General features: G+C 34.8%; 1 protein-coding gene across 3 annotated transcripts in view; it reads left to right on the top strand.

Annotated features, from left to right (window-relative positions):
- The window catches only part of LOC145680543 (uncharacterized), a 57385-nt gene extending 40383 nt beyond the window's left edge, over positions 1-17002 (top strand). For 2 of the 3 annotated variants that reach the window (XM_081751168.1, XM_081751166.1), the window contains 4 exons: positions 429-517; positions 10049-10205; positions 13472-13668; positions 16058-17002. In XM_081751168.1, coding sequence (XP_081607294.1) covers positions 429-517; positions 10049-10205; positions 13472-13668; positions 16058-16178 — 564 coding nt within the window. In that variant the 3' untranslated portion in view covers positions 16179-17002. The remainder of the gene's footprint in view (positions 1-428; positions 518-10048; positions 10206-13471; positions 13669-16057) is intronic. The other variant, XM_081751167.1, reaches the window with a different exon arrangement.
- The last annotated feature ends 1616 nt before the right edge of the window (positions 17003-18618 follow it).

Here is an 18618-nt window from a genome sequence, read left to right as displayed (position 1 = left end):
AGTTTTGCATGTACTCAGTAGCCAATGAGAAAAGGGAATGGCACTTACAAAGCCCACGTAGTTCTGCTAGACAAATGGGCTAGAATGCCTTTGAGCAAAACCATATATGTAAGCCCATGTCTCATATAGTCTTGGTGCTACAAAGGTGTGTTAAACTACAACAAATAACTTTTGGCGGTAGATGGAGTGAGATTGAGGTGATTCAAAGAAAATCATAAACAGTCTAGAATTTATTTGTTCTTCGAAGCTTAACAGTCTCAGTTAGTCTGTCTAATGCATTTAAGAAGCAGACGTAAGATTTAGATGTCTCGGATGATAATAGTAACTAAGAATGGCTCTTTCCTTAGCAATGAACAAGTTTCCTCTAATGATGCTTCTCTGTTTTTTAAATAGTATATATTTTAATTAGTCGCTTGATATATTTTCAGAAATCAAGGGTGCCAATGTTATTGTCTGAAAGGGAAGAGTGGAATTACGGTGGAACGAAAAGACCGAGACTACCTCCGATTGTTGCAAGGTGAGTTCCGCTTAGTGATAACTAGAATAATTCAGTCTAATACTCGTATATTAGCAAGTGTGGATATGCATTAAATCGACAGTTTTCGTAGTAGATTTTACGACTTACTAAGAACTACCAGTAGCCCAGCAAGAATGCATAATTTTTCTGTACATTTTCTGCTTTTAATAACTTCAGAACGAATGATTCAATGTAACTGCTGTTTCTATAACAGAGATAGCGTATAATAATAGAGCAGTAAAGTACAGAGGATCTTAATTTTTCAGTATTCTGAATGAGGTATATATTGTAGATAGGGTTGTTAATGGTAACGGATCCGATATTTTGGGGGGTTCTTGTTCCGGTGCGTAAATAAACATTTACATGCAGTGAGCTTCGAGAAGAGAACCAGAATACATTTCAACATATCGATTCTCCTCTTAGAACCGGAAACGTAATTCGGCATGCTTCGGCAAGAGAACCGAAATTCATTTTAACTCAATCATTTGTAAACGTCATTATATAAGATCGTTAAAAGCTCAAACTACGTGAGCAAATGTGAAGTGATAACTCGAACGAACTCTGTAACAGTTTTGTTATAAATCCTTTTTCTTTGTAATTTCGCTCTCAGTGCAGTATCGCTTTCTGTTCCAGAAGCAGAACCTATTTTCTAGAAAATCGGTTTCAGTTCCAGAACGAATTTATTTTCTCGGGAAATTGGTTTTGGCACTGATTCTAAAATAATTTTTGTGTGAAAAATCATTTTAGGTTCAGCTCCAGGAATCTTTTCTGGTGGAAAAGTCAGTTCCAGTTCCGAAACCGAAACTCCGTAGAGTCCTATTGGTTCCGTTACCATCAACAATCCTAATTGTCGATATCGAACTAACTAACTAACTCACTCTATGGCCTATGGAACCCGGAGGTTCAGTGCCGCGTTCACAAAAGCTCTCCACTGACTTCTATCCTTAGCTAATTGCATCCAGTTTCTACTTTGTATTCCTATCTCTGCGAGATCCATCTTAATATTGTCCTCCCATCTGCGCCTAGGTCTTCCTAATGGTCGTTTTCCTATGGGTCTACCAGTCAAGACTTTGAAAGCGTTTCTACTTTCTTCCATTCTAGCTACATGACCTGCCCACCTAAGCCTCCTAGACTTGACGACCCTAACAATGTTGGATAAACCGTATAAACTATGTAGTTCCTCGTTATGAAGCTTCCGCCATTCCCCATTCTCGTTCCTCTTGAGTCCGAATATTCTTCTCAGGATCCTGTTCTCAAATACTTTCAGTCTATGTTCTTCCCTCAGAGTAAGCGACCATGTTTCACAACCATACAGAACAACAGGCATGATTATCGTTTTATATATTTTAAGCTTCAAATTCCTCGACAGAATTCGCGACGACAAGAGATTTTGAACCGAATAGTAACACGAATTCCCTGCTTTTAGTCGACATTTAATTTCTTCGTAAATATGATTTTCGTCTGTTAATATTGATCCTAAATATTTGAAAGTATCTACTTTATCAAAAGCATTATTTAATATTTTAACGCCTCCACAATTTGCCGTATTACGGTCCCGACGCACTTCCATGTATTTAGTTTTCTCTGCATTTACTTCTAAACCCATGTCCCTGCAAGCGTTTAATAAGATCTCTGCATTTATTTCTACTGTTCTCCTATCATCCCCTATTAAATTTACATCATCAGCATATGCCATAACCTGGTGAATACCGTTCAACTCTAGGCCCTGGTTGCTATCTTTGATTTTCCTTATGACGTATTCCAGCACGAAGTTAAATAATAATGGCGACAACGCATCTCCTTGTTTCAGGCCATTTTCGACGTGGAAGCTCGTGGACAAAAATTTTCCTACCCGGACTTTACTTTGGGATTCACTTAAACATATCTTAATTAATCTAATTAGCTTTCTCGGTATTCCAAGTTATGTAAGAACGTTGTATAATGTTTCTCTCCTAACCGAGTCGTAAGCCTTTCTAAAATCAATAAATAGTTGTACCGGGGTATTGTATTCGCACTTCTTTTCGAGTATTTGGCGAATGGTAAATATTTGGTCGATAGTTGATCGATTTCGTCTAAATCCGCAGTGATAATCTCCAATAATTTCATCTGCGTATGGGGTCAATCTCGCTAACAGAATATTTGAAAGGATTTTATAGGATGTTGACAGAAGAGAAATGCCTCGATAATTATTACAGTCAGTTTTATCGCCTTTCTTGTGAATTGGAACAATGATTGATTCTTTCCACTCTTGTGGCAATTCTTCCTTGTTCCAGATAAGGAGAATGAGTTTGTGTATCTTGTTCCACAATTTTTCGCCTCCAGCTAAAATTAACTCAGCCGGAATTTCATCTACACCCGGAGATTTGTGTTTCTTCAATTTCTTTATAGCGGCTTCCACTTCTATTCGATTGGGTTCTGGAATATACGGTTCTGCGGTGTGTATCTCCTTTTCTCCACGCACATTAGTTTTTGGCTGCGTGTTCAGCAAATCGTCAAAGAAATCTTTCCATCTATTTAAGAGGCTATCCGTATCGGTGAGAACTGTTCCGTCAGATTTCTTTAATATATAAGCACGAGGTTGATAGCCTTTCTTAAATTCGCTGATCCCCTTATACATGTCCCGAATATTTTTATTTTTACTATTATCTTCAAGTTCCTTAATTTTAGCTTTCAAAAAATCCCATTTCTTTGTTCTAAAAGTTTTGGAAGTTTCCCGCCTGATATCTGCGAAATTGTCGATATCACTTTGATTATTTACCAAACACAATTCATTCGTATCTGAAACGATCCGAAGAAAATGGCAATCCTGACACCAGAGATTCATCAATTGCATACAGAAAGTACGACACAGTAAATAGGAAATTATTACCATACGTATAAGTCTATTCATTGGTCTTTTTGTGTTATAGAAAAACTTAAAAATTTTCCTTTCCAAAGAAACTTCCCTATAATTTGATGAAATAATATCAGTGATGTATTAAAAAAGAGAAAGAAACTAGACAGTTAAACATGTATAGTGAGACGTACAGACGTGTTCAAATTATTAGACTCAACATTCATTTTACTGTTCTTGCAATATTACGTGAGAAAATACGTTCGAACTTAGTCCAAATTACTACTTTGTAACTCTGCCCTAATTTCTAGTGGATGTGGTATATGCTTTTCAATATCAATAAAACAAATGCGTATGTAACATTCAAATACATTTACTATAAAGTGTGTATATCCAAATTGGAAACAAAAACTGAAATGGAATACTTACAAGAAAATTATCTCTCACACAAAGATTAATATTTCTTATGAAATCCCTTGTTCTTTATTGTCTTTTATCCTGTATGGCATCTTATGTACGAGTTTAGCACATTTTGCCTTCAATTCAGCATCGTGACACCACAAATTGTTGATCTCCTTGATCAATTGAAGTTAGGTTCTAATGTGCTTCTTCTTTAGCTTTCCTTTCATGAAGCTCCAAAAGTTTTCAATCGGGTTCGTATCAGGACTAGTGCCTGGCTACGGAAGAACACTAATTTCGTTGTCCTCGAAGAATTTTGTCACAGCTTTGGCTCGGTGGCATGGGACTCCATCATGCATAAAGATGAATTGTACGTCATCAAACCAGAGTGCAGTCTGGGAAAGCAGTTCTTCTTGAAGAACTTGTAGGCATTGGTCGTGCTTCAATGTCCTCTCTACTCTATGCAGTCTTCCAAGCCCGAAGACAGAGATCACATCCTAGACCATGACTGAAGTAGGATGGTTCACGGTTTATTAAAGACATTCCAACTTGAATTCCTTCCAGGTCAACGTCGCGCATATTGTGAACACTCATCAGACACAGATACATGATTCATCACTGAAACACACTATTCTCCAATCGTCAGCAGTCCAATATTCTAGGCCTCGTGCCCATTCGAGGCGCTTCTTTGCCATGATTGGAGTAGACTCTTAATTTTTGTTTTCTTTCTTGACCTTGTGCTTTTATTCCCTCGGCACAAAGAATCCTTCGAACACTTTCAGGTCAAATGTCTGCTCCATACTCAGCCATTTCTATGCTTAAGTCTATTAGAAGTTGCACTTCTGTTTTCCAGTTTTTAATACCTCTTAGCGATAGCTTTGGTTTTGACCCACACTTCCCAACTCTATTTTGGCTCTTGTTCATTTCAACGGAGATTCTACGCACATTTCCACCAGAAGTATTTTGTTAACTTCCATTTTACGCGGAAAAAAGTCTTTTGCTTTTCCCATTATGCTGCAATTGCAGGACTACACAGAATAAAAGATTGATACACGAAACAGGTCACGATCATTTTAAACTGGCCCATTCGAACTGTTAAACGCTTTGAATGTCGTTAACTTCTTACGACAGCAACCACAATACTTCAGACCAGAGATTCTACGCACATTTCCACCAGAAGTATCTTGTTAACTTCCATTTTACGCGGAGAAAAGTCTTCTGCTTGTTGATAGGAACCACAATAGCTATATACAACTGAAACACCATTTTCAGAATTTCCCTCCCTCACTAATACCATCTGCTGTTCAGCGGTGATATCACCACTTCAACTGTACAGTAAATAAATGATCCTATATTGGTGATTTAACCATTAAATTAAATGTTCTAGAACTCTGAAATTAGGTCTGCTACATCAATTTTGCATTTTTCGAGCGTGAGTCTAATAATCTAAACACGTCTGTAACTCATAACTGATCAGTCTTGAAATCGTTCCACAACGCTTAAAGGGACTGTAGCTTAGACGGTTTGTTCTTAAGCTGATGACAAAAGAAAATATTGAAAGAAAAGCAGATGCTTATAGTTTCCTTATAGTTGTTCAGCTATTCACGATTGCGGTAGTTCTTGGTCTTGATTTATACTCTAGACGTCAGAAGCTGTCATAAATAACTTCCACCGGAATTCTGGAAATCTCTTCAGTAGGCTGATTTCCGAGCATGTGCCCTCAAATAATAATAGTAATAATAATAATAAAAAGTATGAAGCTTTATGACAGACTAACGGATACTTAACCATTTTAATGGAAACATTATGTGTGGATTGGTAACGGTCAGGCGGCGACCACAGCACCGGGCTGTTGGTGGTGATGTGTTAGGGCAAAGTCTGTACTACGTGAGGAGCAGTAGAACGACAGTATACAGTGAACTAACTAGACGGTGATAGTGTAAAGTGCGTAACTTCTCTGATTTCCAAAGAGGAAAAACTGTTGGCCCTCAGTTATGTAATGCAAGCATGATGAAAGTGGCAAATGTATTGAATGTTTCGCGAGGGCAGTGACCAAGGTGATAACAATCTACAAAATTCAAGGCGAAACCACATCGACGAAGACGAACAGTGGCCGGAAGAAAACCCTTAGTGACAGTTCTGCTGAGAATTAAAGGGAAATTTCGCTAAGAACTGTCGCGTTTTTCACAAGTGACAGTGTTTCAAGAAGGAACTGAAGCAGCACTTCTCACAACCTGCGATGTGTGTAATCGACAATCACAATCCGCTGCGAGTTACATAACGTGCACATACAGGGGCAGGTTGCACCGGCGAAACCATTCATAGGGGACTATAACACTTTAGCGCGACACCAATGGTCGCTGGGAAACATGCAACATGGACCGTTGGTTGGAAGCGTGTGATATGATCGGATGAGGCATTGCTTACCTTATTTCAAATCACAGGCCATGTTTTCGTGTTCTGGACGCCCAAAGAAGCGTATGATTTGTAATGTCTCCGCCTAACCATGAAACTGACAGCTCCTCTCTGATGCTGTGGGTTTCAGTACCCTTTTTTTCTGTGGATTCGTGTTGACGCTTAACGGTCCATCACTTTAGCAAACCATATGCATCTTACGATCCAGATGTGATGACTTATTCTAGGAGGATAATGCACCCATTCACATGGCTCGAGCTGTTGTGGCATAGTTTGAGGTGAAGTTGAACACCTCTTCTGGCCCGCCCATTCCCCGGACCTGAACGTTGTTGAACATCTTTGGCCGTTTTGGAGACACGAATCCGGCGCAGATTTTTGCCTCTATCCCCACTCAAAAAACTGAGTGATGCACTGCACGCGGAATGATATAATATTCCACTTGTTACCGTTCACAGTCTTTGTGAATTTTATTCTACGTCACATCAGAGCTGTTTTAAGCAAAAGTTAGTCTAACGCCATATTGATCTGGTAAGTTATACTTTTTTCAGGTGGTTCCATTAAATTAATAAGTATCTATACCTGTTGCTAATTGTTTCAGCATAGTATCTTTGTATAGTTGTAGTTAGGTCAAATCTTTGTCTTTACAACCAGGGCAGTTTATGTAGGGTACAATCAGATGGGGTGTTTTGTGCTTTTCGAGAATTTCTGTAAATTTTGGATTATTTCTGTAACTTTCCAACCTTTAATTGTGGTAACAGAAATCAGTAACGGAAATCCCCTATAATTTCTTTCCTCCTTAAATAAGATCCTACACTGTTCTTATGAAAACAAAAAATGTTGCGAATATTTGAAGTTTCGTTAGGTTTAATTTTTGTAAATTTTCAGTACCTGAAAGATTCGTATTCTAAACTTTATAAGTTTTTTAAAGCATTATTTCAAGATATATTGTATTTAGGCGGCCTGGAAAGAGAGGAGGAGTAGGAGTGCATTCTTACTTGTTTAATAATAGAAAGTAGACTTTGCTTTGTATATATAAATCAGTATGATGTGTTTAAGAAGTAAAAGAATATCAAATATCTTCTTTCAAATGAGAAATTATGAAGTTATGTAAAAATAAAAGTTTCCGTATTTGCGTTTAGCGTAATAGAGGATAAAAAATCCAGCTTTTCAGTCATTGAATATAAAGATGTTACGTTATAGTTAATTGTAACTAAATGAAAGATTGTTTTAGGTTTGTATATTTTGATAGTAAATTCTAAGCAACTATGTTTCTTTCTTAAATCACATTTCTTCCTCTTTTAAATGATGTGCTTTCAGAAACAGATCAACACGTTTGCTAGCACAAAAGACGCACCGCATTTTTTGTGTTCAGTTTTGAGCGAATTTTCACTACGTATTATTATTATTATTATTATTATTATTATTTAAAAAAAGAATAAGATACAAAATGATACATTAGCAAGAAACATGCACAGAGTTAACTATTCATAACTAAACGTAGAATAACAATGGTGTATATCCGTGATTGGTTAGGTGTGCTCTAGCGCCTAAAGAAAGCCCTGGAAGGTTTACCATTATGCAATGTTTTCGTTGTATTTTGACCTGTAGGATACTTCGTTATGCTCTGTGGGCACCATTTTTAGAACGCCCGATTTATATACATATATTTATCTAAGTTTAAAGTTCTCTACACCATATTTTCCTCTTCTATAACAATTAGGCGTCTGCTCGTTAGAATGAATAACACACAAACCAGAATCAGTTATTATTTGGCTCAGCATGTTTTTTGTGGAATAATATTCATAATTTGCAGCCATTTATGTTTCTTTTCTTTAAAAGGACATTACCAATTTAGTTCGTCAACATTACGAAAACCCGGTTTGGACATTCCATAATTCGAACATCTTTGGATTTATTTGTTTCATTCAGATATCTGGACTGCATATCAAACTTTAAATTTCGAAGTTCTTGTTAAGAAAGGATTACTTTGAGGATGTTATACGAATACTAAATCACATTTTGAATGTACTACTACATAGTTTTCCAATCGTCTGATTACGGTGCTAATCAACCGTGTTGGATCGCAGAACAGTCATCCAATATGATGTCGAAATGTTGTTGGATAGGAGTTATTGAATGTATCCCATTCTGAATGTTAGCTGGAGCAGAACCTAAAGTGTCAGGCGTAGAATAATTCAAAAAATATGTAACTTCAGTGATACTTGATCTAACCCTTTCGTCACTGACGGTAACATAGGTGTACATCATATTTAAGATTAATATAATTACTCTGGATGATTCAGAATGGGGCTGGGTTTTCATGTCAGTATTCTTTGAACTTGTCTAAATCACTTTCCGCTATTTCTCTGGTGCCAGCCATTTTGAATCCTCCAGAGTAATTAGATTAATCTTAAAATATGATGTACACATATGTTACGGTCAGGGCCGAAAGGGCTGATCTGAGTAATTATCCTTACACATATGTCAGTATAGTTCCAAGATTTTTTTTCAACTATCAAACTATTATGTCATTGGTGCAATGGGTGGATGATATGATGCCATAAAGTGAATCTTAGCGTTATTGATAGCTCGGGCAAATACATTAGAATGAAACTGACTTCCATTATCACAGAAGATGCGTTTTATTGTCCACAGTGAGGAATGTAAATATCTAAAATTTTATGAACGGTAGAAGATGACGTTACTCTCTTAAGAGGATATGCCACAAAATATCTAGTTACATCCATTGCAGTGAAAAAATATGAATCTCCAGTTGGTGCTCGTGATAGTTGACCGTACAAATCAATGGAAATCCAGGTATAAGTTTCCGGTACAACGATTGACATCATAGGTTTATACAGAGTTCAATAGTTACGCTTTATATGCATACATTTTCCACAGTCCTTAATATATATTATTTTCATCCTCATTAATTTCCAATAAAAGGATTTACCAATTAAAGAATAAACCTTCAAATGTCCAAGGTACCTCAAATCTTTGCTTCAAGAATTTGATATACAAGGGCCAGTGATATACGAATTTTCTTTCGTGACGTGTATTTAGGATCTTTTATTAAAAGTACTTCGTTTCGTTTTTGATATACTACATTGCTATATACTATACTATCTTGAATTGTTTTTTTGATAAAATCATCCCAAAAAGTCTCTCCCGCAACGTGAACTATCCTTTGTGGATTGTTTCATGAGAAGTTACGTACGGCATATTGTAGGATTCTTAATGAAATACAGTCGTTAAAGCAGTTTTCGAGAAAGACTATTTTTGATTTTCAACTTTCAGTAAACTTTTTTTCTTTTTTTTTTTTGGGCCGGGGGGGGGGGCGCTTCAAGAAATTGGACCTCTCCTTTCCCTATGAAGAACCATAAAAGTGTAAGTCTAAACCTTTGTCCGGATACGTTCAATGATGTGCTCCTTATTGTGTGTGTGTTCACATTGGGACGAACAGATGGACAAGCACCCAATTTTTCAGAATGTAGGGAGCGTCCTGTTGTCACTCGAAAATTATATATAAAAACCTGTAAATACATGATGTGTAATTGACGAAAACTTTATGTACAAATCACTCCTTAGTTATTAAGGTTTTGATATAAACTGCATATGAAGCTATGTGGTTTTGCAGCTAGTAGAAGATCCGCGTTAAGAAAATACGTAAGCATAATCTGTTTAGAAAATTAAAAAGAAGAATATATATATTGGCCTCCCGAGTTAAATTAGTAATAAGTCACTTGCTCTTGACACGTAAAATGGGCTTACCTTTGCAGCTATGGTTCCGGTGTAAGGCTGTTTTTCATTAGTCTTCATGTTAGATGTGTAAGACGTAAAATTAAAGCAAGGAAAGCAGTGTACTATGTTTTTGTTTTTTCCAGCAAAGAATCGGATGAGCTTGACTATGACGAACCAATGAAGAAAGTTGGTAATCTTAGTCAGGAGCTGAAAGCAAGGTTAGATACTCCGAGTGCCACGGACGGTTTTAAAGTAGTGGTGTCAAATCTACAAACTACAGTTACACACGACGATATTCGAGTAAGTATTATAATAAATAATACAAACTCTTGTAATAAGTAGACTTTTCCTGCTTTGTACAATCAATTACTAATATTTCTCTCAGTTACTGAAAATAGTTTTAGAGCCACTTGATTAATTCAAAGCTTCTAGTAGAGTTTACGAGGATTATGTTTAAAAGCATTGGGGAAAATTTTTTAAATAGGTAGTAGATTGAATAATCATTTTCTACAGAATTTTAAGTGAAGGAAATAAAAGTATTGTGACACTTTCGAGTTCATTATAATACATTGAAAGATATAATGAACTTTGGAAGAAAATGGAAGAGACTTCTCAGTGGTAGAGCGTTCACCTCTGATGTATGAGGTACCTGGTTCGATTCCAATTCGCGCCAAGTGAACTTCGTTGGTGGACAAACACCGTGTGCGTGGGTTTTCCCGTTTCCTTCCACTTATTCATTCTACCATTCCATTCATTTCTCATCATCACCGTCCCCTTTAGCCTAGCCGGCATAATCGTGGAATGTAAAACTGAAACATTTTATTTCGAACAAGACTTCCGTACACAAGACTGTAGCCATACTATTTCACGTGATTTGTTACGTGATCATGACGTAAAGTGGCGATAAGCAGCAACAGGATATCATAAGAATTCTATATTATCGCTTCTAAAACGTACAGGAGTAAAAATTATATACTTTTTTTTTTTTTTTTTACCGTCTCCTTTAGCCTAACTGGCATAAGCGTGGGGCGTAAAACTTAAAGATTTCATTTTTTAAAGCAATAACAATGCAAAAGCATTACTTCATTTCGCATTACGGTGTAAAATTACCGTTTGACACTACGCGAATTTAGCTTTCAAATACCAACTGAGATCATTGATAAGTTTGTCTGTATTATTTATTGTGGTACTGAGAAAAGAAGAAAAAAGAAGTGAAAGGTTGGAGAACAGGGAAAATACAAATTTCTTGGATTTTGAAGTGGATAAAATGATTAGTATTCACTGTTGCAAAGGGCTATACCAATCGATACTAAATCAATAAACATAATTACATTTGCTTTAAAGTTTACTTTAAAAAAAAAAAACAAAAAAACAAATTCGTTATAAAAACAGTTCGAGTGACATAATAAAAGAACGTGGCAACTTGTTTCCATGTTCATCCAAAAGCAGGACATAAATGTATCTGTAATATATATATTTTTTTTTTCTTAAAAATCTTCCGTGTCTGAAATGGTACATTATGTAAATGTTTTGCATAAACAACTAGAAAGGAGAATTTCCTGATTACCTAATGCCCTACTTTTAACCTACATGTGGCTTAACCGATTCAGCCCCAGCATTCTTCGTAAGCATCAGAGAAATTAGATTTGGTCATCCTGGAAAAACATATCCATTAAAATGCTCCATTTTTTTAAATTTCGGGGCAGTCGTCCAAAGATTCATCGAAAGCCAGTTGCAGCTGTGTCTGTTAAAGACTCTAATATATAGACGCCAGACTGTTAGTCGTGACTGAATATGGAGATGATCAATCGTAGGGAATAGAATTGCTATGGTACAAGAAGCACTAAAAAATCTCAACTATTTTTTTAATTATTTTTTTTCTCTAACCCTTTCTCTCTCATATCATTTTTTTTTTTTATCCTTTCGTTTTAATTATTTTGACTGTCATGTTCTATGCCCACCTTTTTTGCTGTTTTTAATAGGCGTCTGTTTTGGTCCAAGTAAGTATCATATCTGTCATCCTCTGATTGGGAGTAGAACCTAAGATGAGGCCTGTACATCTCATTTAGGATACCATTAAAGTATTTTCACTAAATAGCCGATACCGTTCTTTCTGAGGGTTCCAGAAATCTCATGTTGTAAGTCTGAGAAAATATAAGTTCAGCTTGACAGTTCGGACACGGAATTGTCGAATTTGTTTTAATATGTAAGCTTTTAATTAATAGTCAGTGACTACGCAAACTAGTTATTTAAACATCAATTATATTGATGCTGATGCGTTATTTTTATGAGTACTTGTGTATTGCTGGTTGCTAACGTGTATATTGTGGGATATATATATTGCTGTTGTACTGCTATTCTTGATGTGTCCTGGACAAAAATATCTCAGATCTTTGTTAACACTGATATTGGAAACTTAAGCGTAATTGCATAACGAACAATACTTAAGTCCTGTACTTATAACTAGGCGCACGTGACAATGAAATGAAAACAGAAAGAAAGAAAAAACATATGTTCATAAATGAATAAACAATAGCATACCTCTATATCCAGTAACAAATTTTCTGATTATTCGTGGATAATACCGGTCGGCTCTGAGACCATTTATCAAAAATTATTTTAGAAAGAATCACGAGCATCTAAAAAAAAACAATTACTGGTATATTATTTGTTTTTCTTCCACTTCTTCACTTTGAGAAAATTACCGTTAAAGTTTTTATATTTATTTATTTATTTATCAAGTTGTGCTGTATGAATAAAGAAAAACATAACTGTGTCTTTCTAATGAATTCCTGATTTTTTCTTGAAGACCACAGTTTAATTTTTCACTTAAAATTTTATAAACACGTAAAAACATTTGCTTTACATAATGAATTTATTTTTAGAGAGTAACAAGTAATACACCAGAAATAGTTTTTTTTTTGGTTTGTTTTTTGTTTGATGCTCCTGCATTTTTGTTGTATAATTTTCAAGGGCACAAGTTTCAACAATGATCATGTTAAAAATATATAACATGATCATATATATATACCTCTATATCCAGTAACAAATTTTCTGATTATTCGTGGATAATACCGGTCGGCTCTGAGACCATTTATCAAAAATTATTTTAGAAAGAATCACGAGCATCTAAAAAAAAACAATTACTGGTATATTATTTGTTGTTGTCCTACGGCCAGTATTGGTGTTGAGGAAGGTCTCAGAGCAGACCAATATTGTGCACGAAGGTTATTGTCTATTCATTTCCAATGTATGCTATAGCATTCATCAGCAAATATATGTTTACAAAATTTGTTGTGGCAGATCTGTAAAAAGATAAACAGTATCCTCCAAAAGCCATACGCTAGATTGTAGGAAATATATGTCCCCTTTGGCAGTAAGGAAGATCCAGGATGAAGCCAAAAGAGCTTATTCTCGGCCCATAAATTTTAAAAGAGAGAGGCATAGCCAGTTTTTTTTTAAAGATTGTATACAACATGAATTATCAGAACAGTGATTGAAATACAGTTATTTGAAAATATCCTCCTTTTTATGTTACTGTTATTAGTTCTTCGATATTGTCATAGGAACTTTTTGAAGATATTGGACCATTGCTTCGTTCCCGATTACTGCGCCCTGGTACCGCCGAAGTCATCTTCAAACATCGTAGTGACGCAGAACGCTCCGTAGACGTTTATCATAACAGGCAGTTAGATGGCCAACCAATGAAATGCGCTCTTATTCCAGGACCAACTAATCCTTCAAGCTCGCAGTCTGCTTTAAGGTAAGATTACTTTGTTACCCTTAAGTTTTTAAAAAATTTGAGAATCATCCTACCTTCAGGGTATTACATCGAATTTTAAACGATAAATAAACAAATCAAGATAGTCTTCCATCTCATAGAAAATTGTTAAATGCAGTGTGATGTACATAGATAAATTTGGGGAAGGAAGAGTTTTATTGAAATACAACTGGAAAGTGTTAATGAAATTCTGAAAGATTGGATTAGATCGAAAGGATTGAATGTTTATAACAAACTTGTATATAAAGCAACCAATAACAGTAATAATTATTATAATAATAGTAACGAGTGGTTAGTATAATCACGTGGGGCGTCCAATAAGTTATCTACCTAGACAGGAAGGAATACAAATAGGCTCACCTGGTCATCGCTGTTTTTCGATGTAGTTCCTCCCCCCCCCCCCCCTTCATGGAGGTCTATGCACCGTCCCCACTTGTGGTCAGCGAAGAAATCCCAGAGAAAAAATAGACTTTGTCATGGCCTGCAAACAACTGGGAAACAGCCTGTTGGACCATGTTGTCCGACGAGAAAAACGTTATCCCCGTAGGTATTTCTTCAGATCTCGGAAGAGGAAATAGTTACTAGGGGCCATGTTCTTCCCTTATTTAGTGAGAAACTTGATGACCGAATGGTGCTCCAACCACTGCAAATCCATTTTTCGCGACGTCACACAAACACTCTCCTCATAGCTACTGCGTTGCTCCGACTGACCTCAAATTACGCAACACGGTTCCCCACAGTTGCCTTAGCGTGCGTGTCAGCCGTCATTATGCTCCGCCCCTCTTTTCCTGTCTATGTAGATAACTTATTGTACGCCCCTCGTAAAAGGAGAGCTCGATAAGTATTTAAGTTTTTATCATTTTGATGTTCATTAATGCTAACAGAAGAATGAAAGTGCTTTTCACTGATCTCTTGCGGTACATAAATTTTCAAAATTTAAGCGTTCATAATCTCAACGGGTTACTTCTGTGATATTTAAATCTTGGCTAAATTATGTATTTACAAAGAAAGAAAGAAAGAAAAAGAAACCTGCAATGTTATATTTATCATCAAAGCTTAAAAGTTGTTTTTGAGAATGGTAGAATTAATCTTTAGATATGTTGTATTAGTGTCTCGTAATATGCACCAGATTTTGAACAAGTAGAAAATGTTACCAGATTTTATGATTATTCATTATCCGTGTAAATCACCCATTTTTATAGTATAGCATTCTTAAGTAAAATTATAAATTGTAGCAAAACATGTTTTATTTAAATTTCAATCTAATCAAAATAATTGAATTCAAATATATCAAACGAAGATGATATATTAATATTACGAGTACAAATATTTTGAAAATTTTTATGGTGGAAGAATTTATATATATATATATATATATATATATATATATATATATATATATATATATATATATATATATATATATATATATATATATATATATATATATATATAAATTCTTCCACCATAAAAATTTTCAAAATATTTGTACTCGTAATATTAATATATATTTCCAAAAAGTATCGAACCTGTGGGTGGCAAAAATATATTTATTGATTTGGAAATCTGAAACAATAATCCTCTTCATAGTAATCTCCTTGGTAATGCACACATTTCTCCCAGCGCTCGTGCCAGTGTCGGAAACACTTCTGGAACGCAGTTTTTGGAATGGTGAGTAACCGTGGCGTCGCATTCCGCATCATATCTTCTCTTGACTTAAATCGGGTCCCTTTTAGTGGCTTTTACACCTTGGGAAATAACCAAAGTCACATGGAACCATGTCGGGGGAGTACGGAGGTGATGACGCACAGGAATGTTGTGTTTGACGATGAAAGCCTGAATCGAATTTCGCGGACACACTCCTCATGCCCAAATCTCATTCAAAATTGAATGTACCGATCCGATTGAGTGGTTTCCGCTCGGGTATCACTAAGCTTTTGGAAAATTTTGATGCAATATCACTGTTCAAGTTTTTGTCATTTTACAAAACCTGAAATCCGAGACCGGTCACTACACGCCTTCACTCGTTGGTCGACTGCCAGCGACTGACGCTCTCTGCGGGCGGGAAAAAAAAATCACAAGTGCGCATGAGTGTCCCCTCTACATCTACGCCGAAGAAAACTTCCCGCGCTTCATTGGTTTACGCGAAAAAAAAAAATAAAGTTCGATACTTTTTGAACACGTCTCGTATATATATATATATATATATATATATATATATATATATATATATATATATATATATATATATATATAGATAGATAGATAGATAGATAGATAGATAGATAGATAGATATTTAGTTAAGTAAAAATATATTTCAAATATTTATTTCCGCTACGTCGAAAGTTCTAATTTTCTTTCCTATTTCAGTAGCAAAGGCAGTTTAAAAGTAGCAGCAAGTGGCAACACGTTCAGATTACCAACTGGAGGAAAGTCATCCGTAACGCCAGACATTGCTACCATTCATAAAGCATTGTTTAACAAATCATGAACAATTTTAAGTAACAAGAACGAAGAAACACTCAACTATTTGTAAAAGTAAAATGTTTGGGTTTCCTCCATACAAAGTTGCTCTCGTGACAAATGAAGGGAAGAGAAGGAGGTATTGTTTTGAATCTGGTCATTGCAAGGAAGCTGTAATTAATTGTGTGCGAATAGAGAAGAAAAGTGGAAAAATTCTGAAAAATTGATTCCGTTTCTGTAGTAAAAAATACAGATGTCTTACAGAAAATTATTTCGTATTTGTTAAAAAAAAAAGTAATAAAATGTTTGTAGAAGAAACAGCCCCCCTCCCCCCAAAAAAACGTGCAATATGTATGTTGCTAAATAAAATAAATAAGTTTCTTTTACCCACACACATCTATTTAAACTAAATTTGAAAAACAAAAAAATTGACACATAGATGCGAAGAGGTAAACATTGTTTAAAATGATTTTAATGTGCTAGTTTTTTCTTGGGTGTTGGAAGACTGGAAGTGCATGAAGTATATTTGGAAAAGCTAAGTATGTATTATGCAACAAAATATGGAAGAAGAAGAAGGAGAAATGTATTTTACAGACAATTAACTAGAAGCAGAAAATAAATTGGAAAGGCGGAGGATATGTTATGCAACAAAACTTGGAAGAAGAAAACGTGTATATTTTACAAACAATAACTGTATAGTGTTCCAAATACGTGACGATATGTTTCTGTAATATCTAACTACTATATAGATATATATAAAGACTTTCCTTCTTTTAAGTAAAAATGGAAGCACCATGTGTACAATTCACTTGTCTTCATATAGGAATAGAGAAAATACATATATAAAAGTGTTGTTATGTTTGTCAGTCTTCATTTTATATATAAAATTTTCGTAATTTATTGTGTGACCAGGAGAATAATTTATTTTATATGATGATTAGTTCATAATTTAATATGCCTTACCATAATTGAACTTATTTTTCTGTCACGAATTAAGAGGCGTAGCGTGTGCAATAGTTGAAGAAAAAGGAAAAGTCTAATTGCCCTGAATAGAAACTGGAATATACTACTATATCGCAGATTCTTTTAAAGAAAATTGCTAATTACTCCTGCTGTTGTATTAGGAAGATTTGCAGCGATAAACTATATGTATTTTTTCGTTCAGTTTTTATATTATTATTATTATTATTCAAGCACATTAAGCCTTTTTTGGAACGTGTCATATCCTTAAAAAGAAATTAATGTTGTCCAGAATTGATTTTCGAAATTTGAACGAAACTTATATGTGCATAATATAGATACAAGTGGATAGGTTAATAATGTTTCTTCTAAACTTCAAATAGAAAAATACATTACGTAATAATTTATATCCAAACAAAATTTTAGATTGCGAATTAACGTATGTAAATTTTTTTTAACGGAAAGAAAGAAAGAGAAAAAAAAAACGAAGTAAGTACGTCATTGGAACAAGTAGAAAACGAATGTGTTCCATATTTTTATTCATACACAAAGAACACACTCCATTTAGGATTGGAGCATACGCTTAAAAAAAAAAAAAAGTTTAAACATACCTGCGATAATCAAAAAGAAACTTTCGACACTGGAAATTTTAAGAAAGGTGTGTGAACATAACAAAAGACTTCGTAGCTTTAATGTTCCTTAACACGTGTACTACCAGTGCAATTGAAATGAAACGTGTAGCCTGTCCAGTAAAAATTTTATCTTTTTCAGAAACAGTATACTAGTATGAATATATTTTCCTGTGTATAGGATAACAATTGAATTAAAGGAACATGTAAAATGTCAGGATAAAAACAGTTGAATGAATATGTATATATAATGTTTTTGTTTCATTCTTTTAAAAATTTATACTATCACGTAGGTAACTCGGCATTTAAAAAGAAATATACATTTTTCGAGGAAAAATAATTGAAAACTGCACTTTTTGCTTCTATCATTGAAATTTTGATATTCACAGTGTTTTGATGTTACTTAACTTTTATCATTAGTAACAATTAAAATGTACAGTTACAACAATGTTTCGTTGTTTATTGTAGGGCAGAGGAAATTCCACTGTAGAATACAGGACATAAGTAACTTCTTCTTTTACCGTATTTTAGGTTTTATTGTGGTCTGTGTATAATGAAAGATAAAAGTAACATCGATTATTTGTAATAATAATAATAATAATAAGTGAGAATCGCTTCATAATGTAAAACTAAGACTCCCAAGCTATGCGAATTCCATACTCAGACTTGAAGTAGTGCATCTATAAGTATTGGTTGCAGCACAGTAATAAGGTCAAAGATAGAACCTGTTTCTCGGAAGCTGAATCCATATCAAAAAGCCATTACTTGTTATCTCTTACTGTTTCGTTCTATGGCGATAAAGATGGAAACCAAAAATTGTTTAATTTAACCACTTCCGGTTTGAATAGAGGGCTAAGGCAGAAAATAAAAGCTTTACCT

The sequence above is a fragment of the Thermobia domestica genome, chromosome 3, assembly GCF_964235325.1.
Source record: "Thermobia domestica chromosome 3, izTheDome1.hap1.1, whole genome shotgun sequence".
NCBI lineage: Eukaryota > Metazoa > Arthropoda > Insecta > Zygentoma > Lepismatidae > Thermobia > Thermobia domestica.
This window is presented reverse-complemented; position numbering and strand designations above follow the sequence as displayed.